This window comes from Eptesicus fuscus, chromosome 22, assembly GCF_027574615.1.
Source record: "Eptesicus fuscus isolate TK198812 chromosome 22, DD_ASM_mEF_20220401, whole genome shotgun sequence".
NCBI lineage: Eukaryota > Metazoa > Chordata > Mammalia > Chiroptera > Vespertilionidae > Eptesicus > Eptesicus fuscus.
In genome coordinates, this window is record NC_072494.1 from 5444092 (window position 1) to 5452320 (window position 8229).

The 8229-nt window shown below is 50.0% G+C and overlaps 1 protein-coding gene across 2 annotated transcripts; it reads right to left on the bottom strand.

Moving 5' to 3' along the window:
- Positions 1 to 52: 52 nt before the first annotated feature.
- Positions 53 to 7456, bottom strand: HENMT1 (HEN methyltransferase 1). Of its 2 annotated transcripts, XM_008147337.3 has the most exons (8): positions 7384 to 7456; positions 5260 to 5351; positions 4104 to 4229; positions 3581 to 3693; positions 2814 to 2948; positions 2319 to 2498; positions 1592 to 1769; positions 53 to 649 (listed from the first exon to the last, which is right to left on the bottom strand). In XM_008147337.3, the coding sequence occupies exons 2-8, from the start codon at positions 5281 to 5283 to the stop codon at positions 242 to 244; spliced, it is 1164 nt and encodes a 387-aa protein (XP_008145559.2). In that variant the 5' UTR covers positions 5284 to 5351; positions 7384 to 7456; the 3' UTR covers positions 53 to 241. The 2 variants fall into 2 exon arrangements, with proteins under 2 accessions (XP_008145559.2, XP_054567673.1); XM_054711698.1 differs by lacking the exons at positions 5260 to 5351; positions 7384 to 7456 and having other exon boundaries at positions 4104 to 4268.
- Between the last annotated feature and the right edge of the window lie 773 nt (positions 7457 to 8229).

An 8229-nucleotide genomic window follows, 5' to 3' on the forward strand; every position in this document is an offset into this window, starting at 1 on the left:
AGAGATTTTAAAGCTACCCTTGCCCCCTGGGAAAAAGTTGTAAACGCTCAACTGCCTTTAACATTCTTTAATGCCAACAACAACCAAAACCAAGCATATCAGGAACTCTCTACAAACACTGGCAAACAAAACAAGCCTATTCAAAAAACAATGTGTCAAGTCATCTCAAAGTTACGTTACTGGGATGATGGCTATACCAGAGCGTCCTCGGCGAGCCCTCCCTTGGCTGAGACTCCAACTCTCAGGACGGACTGGCATCGCGCAGGTCGACCTTGACCGCAGACCCGTCCCTGCTCAGCCTCACTGTGTCGGCGATGAGCGCTCTCATCGTGTCTACGCTGTCGCACAGGCGGTTCACCTTGGGATAGGCGAGCAGCCTCTCCAGCGGGACGTAGAGCTTATTCCCAAAGCGGAACGGTTCGGGAGACTTCTCGATTTTGCGTTTTTCAAGTTCTGTGAAAACCGGTCCGGAGAAGGGGACGAGCCCGGTGTCGCTGACCCGGTGGCCGTCCCCACCGCCGCGCCGCAGTATCCGCAGGCTGGAGACGTATCTCTGCCTCAAGCTCTGGACTTGGCGAGACACCTCATTGGCTAATGCGAGTTTGCGGATTTCCTTTTGCTGTAAACTCGGATATGAAACGGAATAAACCTGAAGCCGGGAGGGAAAAAAACACTTAGGATGTAGGACAATGTTCCAGGCCATGAGTAGTAACTTCATACCACATGAAGAATTAACGGTATGGCCCTAGCTGGTTTGGCTCGGTGGATAGAGCATCAGCCTGCGGACCCTCCCGGGTTCGATTCCAGTCAAGGGCACATACCTCGGTTGCAGGTTCCTCCCTGGCCCGAGCCCTGGTCGGGGCTTGTGCAGGAGGCAACCAATCAATGTGTTTCTCTCGCATCGATGTTTCTGTCTTTCCCTCTCCCTAAAAACTCAACGGAAAAATATCCTCGGGCGAGGATAAAAAAAAAAAAAAGAATAACTGTATGTGCAAATGTCAAACCCTACTAATTGTAAATACTGACACATGGGCTCAAAAAGGCAAAGTGTTGCTAATTAAAAAGGGAGATGTGTTTGTTCCTCCCCATACCTCTTCCCCGAAACCAAAGGGTCTGAGATGCTTGAGGCTCAGTTCCAAATCATGTCCTGAGCCCAGCAGTGAAATGTCTGCTGGCTTTCCTCCTCCTGCCGAGGACCCCGACGCATTCCAGAAGGGCGGCCGATGGCCCAACACCTCAAAAGACCACCCGTCAAAGCTCTGACCGCGGTGGGGCATGCAGGCTTCTCCCAGGGCCCCCTCATCATCAGGCCTTCACTCCTCTCTGCTGCGGGACTCTTGATAAGGAATAGGTCCCCTTCGAGATACATGCACTCACCAGGTCTGTCCCGACAGCTGCCCGACCTATGAACCAGGAGGTCATGGTTCGATTCCCAGTCAGGGCACATGCCTGGGTTGCAGGCTTGGCCCCAGTGGGGGTTGTGCAGGAGGCAGCCAATCAGTGATTCTCTCTCATCATTGATGCTTCTCTCTCTCTCTCCCTTCCCTTCCTCTCTGAAATCAATAAAATAAATAAATAAAAGAACACTCACAATCTTATAAACGTGCTGGCCACACGGCTCTGCCACGCACGATTCCGTGGCCGGCGCTCCGATTCTCCGGAAGACCCCTATCTGGGTGCAGTAGCCGACATTCCCAGCTCCTTCCGGTGGCTCCCCCACGCCTGTGAACTCCACGGAGTAATTGTAGAAATCTGCCACCCCTGAGGCCCTGGAATCCAAACGAGAGAGATCAGGGTCTTTTCTCAACTCGAACTACTGTTCCATAGACGGCAATTCCCGGTAGAACAGAACGCGAACAATGCGAGGAACCAAAAGATTCTTACACATCACACTGTGCCACCGCGTGGGGTCTGCTTGCTTCTCTGAGGGGCATTCAGGCAATGACTGCGAGGTTAACGGACCACAAGGACATGAGACAAGGAATGTTGTGGGACCGAGCAGAGGAATGGACAAGGACACCACAAGGGCTGTAATCCCAACTCCTATTTGGGTTTGGGATTGTGCCAAGAACCCGTGGAGCCCCTGGGAGATGCCCCTGGGCCAGGGCACCCCTCTCACACTCCTGACGCCTCACACCTGGTGGGCACACCTTTCCCACACCCGCCTGGACCTGAGAGAGAAAACGAACTTCCCACTGGCTTGGCCGCACGTGCTCTTCGGAAGCAAATCACGTCAGTCACGGATCCATGGAGATTTACGCCCCAGGATTTGAAACGTCCGTGGGGGTCCCGAGAAGCCAAAACACCTTGGCGCTCACCAGGTCTGAAACTGCTTCCTGTTCCACTCAAATTTGTGATCGGAATCTCTCAAGGTCACTGCCGGGAACAGGGGGTTGAAGTCCGAGTTGGGCGTGCTGATGACAACCATGGCCGGAGACAGGTACCCAAACACGACGTCGGGAAACCTGGCCAGGTCCTCGGAATCCAAGTGTTCTATTCTGGAAGGGTCGGCGGGGAAAGATGGCGTGAAATCGAGCTTCACCTGCACGATTTCCCCAGCTGACTTAGCAAAACGGTGTCTGTCTCTCCGTTGATGTACGCCCCCCTTGGAGGATGTCCCAGTGACCTGACACAGCCTCATCCTTCCCTCCCCCCATCCCGGAGGAGACGGGGTGGTAACAGGCCAGTCCCAACCGACAAGCAATTCTCTTTACAAATAAAAAAATCCAGATTACATTCAGGGAACAGAGTTTCGTAAGACGAACCCAGTGACATTTTTCTAATTATACTGAAGGAATGCGTTTAATACTTACAACTCGATACATGTGACCAAGTCAAACCCAAGCAGACGAGAATCTCTCTCCACAGCAGAGCCGTGGTACAAGATGATGGACAAATTCAGATCCCGGGGGCTCAGATACTCCCCCGAGAACGGAGACAGCCTACACCTGCAAAAGCGTGATTGTAGACGTCAGCGCATTTGAGCGCAGCTGTTTAGAGTTACCCCAACCACAGACACCAGAGTAACCTCCTTCCGTGGGGGAAGTAACTGGCCAATCAGAACAAGGTTCTGAATATGTGGCATTGCTCTCATTTTTTAATACTTTTGGTCTCCCGGCTCACTTTGGATCAGTGATTTTCCGCTTCTTGTCCTTTAAAAGAAACACCCTTTTGAAACAATCCGTGGAAATCCAATATATACAGGATACTGGAGAGCTGCTCTGCTTCAAACTAGAGATGGCGGCCTGGGGCTCTGCCGTTACCATGGCGTCCAGCATCCACCTAATTAGATTCTCGCCCTTTGAAACTGGGTTTGCCGTGCGCTGACTATTCTAATTACTTAATTGAGACTCCACTTTCTGCACTGGTAGGAAACGTATTCACAACGTATACAGCTAATTACCACGAGGGCATAGTCATTACTCAGAGAGCCCGAGGCTCTCTTGGTGCGTAACATACAACACATTTTAACATTTAACATATTGTAAATCTGGCATAACATGGACACTTCCTCTAAGCATGTGTACTAGTGCCACTGGTTTTAGATCAATGCACAATTCCTCCAGAAACTAGGCATTACCTCTGCGATCCTATTTTATCCTTATTGATATCTACTCCAACAATCAGTTCCAGGCAACTGTGCGATTTAATCATCTGTATGAGGGAAGCATTGCCACACCCCAAGTCTGCCACCTGTAGATGAGACCAATGTTATTTCAAAGACGTTTATAGCCCGAGAAGTCAAGTCTGACCAAAGACCTTTACAGGGAGTGGGTATCAGAAGTGAAACCATAGTAAAACATCGTATGGAAGGATCTCTTGGGCAGAAAAAAAGTACACGAGAGGAAATTAAATCTCGAGACATTATAAGCCTGGGGGGTGGGAGAAATAAGTCCTGTTTAACTTCACATGTTAACCAAGCGCTCATTCATTCCACTTCGCTCATCCAGCTCCTCCCAGCTTAGTTCTCTCTCTATGACCCTCTCCCTCCTAGTGAGGGTATTTCCGAACAGTCTCTGGTGTACACACTAGCCAAGACTTCTGCATTCGGCAAAACATTTTATAAGACAGTTTTAATGAAATGTTTGGAAACTAAAACCTACCTTCTTGGGTTTGTGCTGATTCACTAGGTCGTTAACGAAGCTGTAACGCTGTCTGTACAGCGGAGGGGAAAAATTAATCGCCTTCTTGACGGGAAGATCAAAATGACCACCCACCACACCGTGGCCCTGCAAGTTTACAAACAAAAGTGTTTTTAAGTCATACATGACTTCGGGAATTCGGTAAGAAAAGAGCTTTATTTCCGCCAATGAACTGGCAGAACCGAACGGCCCTTCGACCACCTCTGTTCTCACTGCAGTCATTAGGTGGCCATGCATTCCCTCCACAGTCCACCTGAGTCTCCTCCCTTATTAAGAACCTGGCTTGATGCTTTCTATCGCTCAGAGTCAGCTGAACGGAAAATTGCATTTGATAAAACAGTTACTACTATAAGCCGCCTGGCCACAAGGGATCTTTCGTGAACTTCCAACGCCTGGAGTCCAGGCAGGCAGGAGGCTGGACACTCTTCATGATTGACAGTCTCTCCTTGGCCAACCGGAAGTCAGGCTCCTCTGCCACCTCTTCTGACTAGACCCTGTGGAGCCCAGTGTTAGCAAGATTCCTACTACGTCAGTTTAGAGAGCATCCCCTACCCTTTGTATGTGACCAAACCCTATCTCTGATTAAGGTCTTCATTTCCCACCCTGGATATCTGATCACCGTGGCCTGCCTTCAGCCAGAATCTTGTTAAATCTGTAAATCGTTCAACAAGAATCCTCCAACTTTTCACGTCTACTCTCTTTTCCATCCACTGACCCCCGCCCCTCACTCTGCTCAGAGGCTGTAAATCCATTAGTCTTTGTTGTATATGGAGTTAAGCCCAGTCTCTCCCCCTAACTGCAATGCGCTTACTGCAACAGTCCTCATAATGGTGCCAGAACGTTTCTTTAACATGACCCCGTTAGGAAAAAGGAATTTTGATTAAGCCTTAACAGCTATTCCTGCCCCTAAATACCAGCATTATAAAGGAATGCAGTCCAGAAGGCACTTCTGTCCAAGAGAAATAAAATACAAGCCAAATATGCAACTCCCTTGTAGCCTATTTTTAAAAAAACGTTTTTAAAGCGTAGTCGTAATATTTTATTAATGCAATATATCTAAAGTGGCCAGAATAACTCTTGAGAGTCATACAAGCAGGTTAGGGAGGGCAGCCGTTACCTCTTTGTTGTTGCTCTGTGCCATTTTGTCTCTCCAAATTTCCTTGAAACAAAAATGTAGATGTATCCTTCCAGGAATCAGCAACAACTGGGCTGTAAATTAAAAATTATCAGTTGTAAGGGACAGTGAGTGATAAAAAAATATATATCAGTTCTCAAAAGAAGTGGAACGAAATAGCTGCCTAGCTCAGTAGGAAAGGGAGCAAGTGTTCTTTCTCCGTTCTCTTTCCGTGTTAGCATTTAGTCCACAGAATTGACTCGGTACGTTTTGTTTCAGACAACAGCCAACAGCTCAGAAACCTAAGTAATTGCACTCTGCCAAACCCAGCTAAATGCAGCCCAGGGTACCCCGAAGGTACCATTCTTTCCTTTCACTCTTCTTTTCCTTTGATACAAACTAAACAACCCAGCAGTCTGACATTTCATTAAAGCCCTCAATCTCATTCAAATCGCTTGCAAGAACCCGTTCACACACAGTCAAAATGAAATTCACAGGGGGAGAAAGTGTCTCACGTAATACGCTATGGATGCTCCCACGTCTATCCAATAATCCACGATGAACTTGAAGTTCTGGTTCTGACTGCAAGCCTGTCTCTCTCAGCTACAACTTGGGCTAAAATGTAGGCAGGTGGCCGATGGACTGACTCACAGGTGTAGGTGGTGTGCTACAGGAGGGGCCAGTTTTCCGCTAACACCACGAGGATGTCTGGCCCAATGAGTGGGGTTTGACAGTAATCCTTGCTACAGGTGTGATTTCAATGTAGGAGAGCTTTAAGGAAGTGAAAATATTTGAAAAATGGTCTGGGTTGGTTGTTTTTTCTGCTTTTCCCCCTATTTCTTGCTGTACTTGAGCCTCTCAGGAAGTACTTGGCCTTTGTGTTTTCAGGCTAACTTGGTGAATCCTGCTGAACGATCCTAAAAAGGTGGGTTGCATCTGGTTCTCATTGGTCCAGTTTGTCATTGGACTCAAAACCCTGACTGCGCATTAAGAATCTTGCCCTAACCGGTTTGGCTCAGTGGATAGAGCGTCGGCCTGCGGACTGAAGGGTCCCAGGTTTGATTCCAGTCAAGGGCATGTACCTCGGTTGTGGGCACATTCCCAGTGGGGGGGGGGGGGTGCAGGAGACAGCTGATCGATGTTTCTCATTGATGTTTCTCTCTATCCCTCTACCTTCCTCTTTTTTTTTTAAAATATATTTTATTGATTTCTTACAGAGAGGAAGGGAGAGGGATAGAGAGCTAGAAACATCGATGAGAGAGAAACATCGACCAGCTGCCTCCTGCACACCCCCTACCTGGGATGTGCCTGAAACCAAGGTACATGCCCTTGCCCGGAATCGAACCTGGGACCCTTCAGTCCACAGGCCGACTGCTCTATCCACTGAGCCAAAATGGTTTTGGCTCTCCCTTCCTCTTTGTTAAAAAAAATCAATAAAATATATTTAAAACAAAACAAAAAAAAGAATCACCCAGATATCCTATATAATAAAAGTCTAATATGCAAATCGACCGAAAGGCGGAACAACCAGTCACTGTGAAGCGCACTGACCACCAGGGTCAAGTGTGCTCCCACACGGGGATCCGGGCTCACAGCTGGTGGGCCTAAGCCATCAGTCGGACAACCCCCGAGGGCTCCTGGACTGTGAGAGGGCGCAGGCTGGGCTGAGGAACACCCCCTCCAGTGGACAAATTTCGTGCACCAGGCCTCCAGTTTAAATAATAATGACCAGTGTCCAGGCACTGATCTCAGGGAGTATTTCATTGTGTTGCCTAGGGCGGATGGAGGCTTGACCATATAATACTTTCTAAAATCTCAACCAATCAAGGTTGAGAACACCTGATACACTGAACCATCTTCCTTGTTATAAACACTTTTATACGAAGGGACATGTCTGTTCTCTGGGTACCAAGGACCGTGATGATATCGGGAAGGGTAGGTGAAATGGAGAGGTATTTGTTTGGGGTTCACCAGTGTCACTTTTTAATATCCTGGAAAAATAAAATAAAATAAAATGTAGGCAACATGTCAGTCGCCTAACTTTTCGAGTTATCCTCCAACTCGAATCCCGAAACCCTCCAGGTACCCAGCCTCACAGGCCTGGGCAGGAGCCGGCGCCAGTCTTACCTGCGACTAAGAAGCGCAAGCAGCCGGCAGAGCGCAGAGCCGCCGACGAGCAGATAGCGCAGCGCGACCCGGCTTTTCCCCGCCGGCCCCGCCCTCGACGGCCGCGCACGCGCAGTCCCGCCGCGTGACGTTACCGCGCGCGCGGCCGCGCCTGCGCCGTCAGCGCTTAAGCGGTGCGCGCTCCCGGCGCGCCCTGGTCCTCCGCGCGGCGCCAGGCGTCGGTTTTGTGCCCCAACGGCCGCAGCGGCGCATGGCCCGCAGCCATTTCTAGCCGCGGCTGTTGGACGGAGGCGTGGGCGCCCCGGCGCGTCCGCGGGCCTCGAGCTGTTGGGTGCGCGGCCAAAGCTGCAAACGACCCCGGCAGCGGAGCCCGAGGGGTCCGAGGCAGCCGCCGCTCGGGTCCCCAGCACAGCCCACGGGGGCCTTCGGGGTGCCCGGGCTGGGTAAAAACTCAGAAAAGCTTGCAGCCCTCAAACTGCAACGGGCACCTTCTGCATGTTGGGGGCGCAACTGTCTGGTCTCCTGGAGGCGTTACTGCATGGGGCCCTCCTGCCCCTGCAGAGATGCAACCTGACCCTTTATACATCGTTACTGCTTTCCTGTCTGATGGGAGAGTTTAAGGAGGGGAAGAGGAGAAAATGCCTTGGGGGGGAGAGGGGGCGTTAGTCCTGTTTTATTTTATTCTTTATTTTATTTTTTAAGTATTTTTATTGATAAGGGAGAGGGAGAGATAGGAACATCAATGATGACAGGATTCATTGATCAGCTGCCTCCTGCACGCCCCACACTAGGGATGGAGCCTGCAACTCAGGCATGTGCCCTGATTGGGAATCAAACAGGGACCTC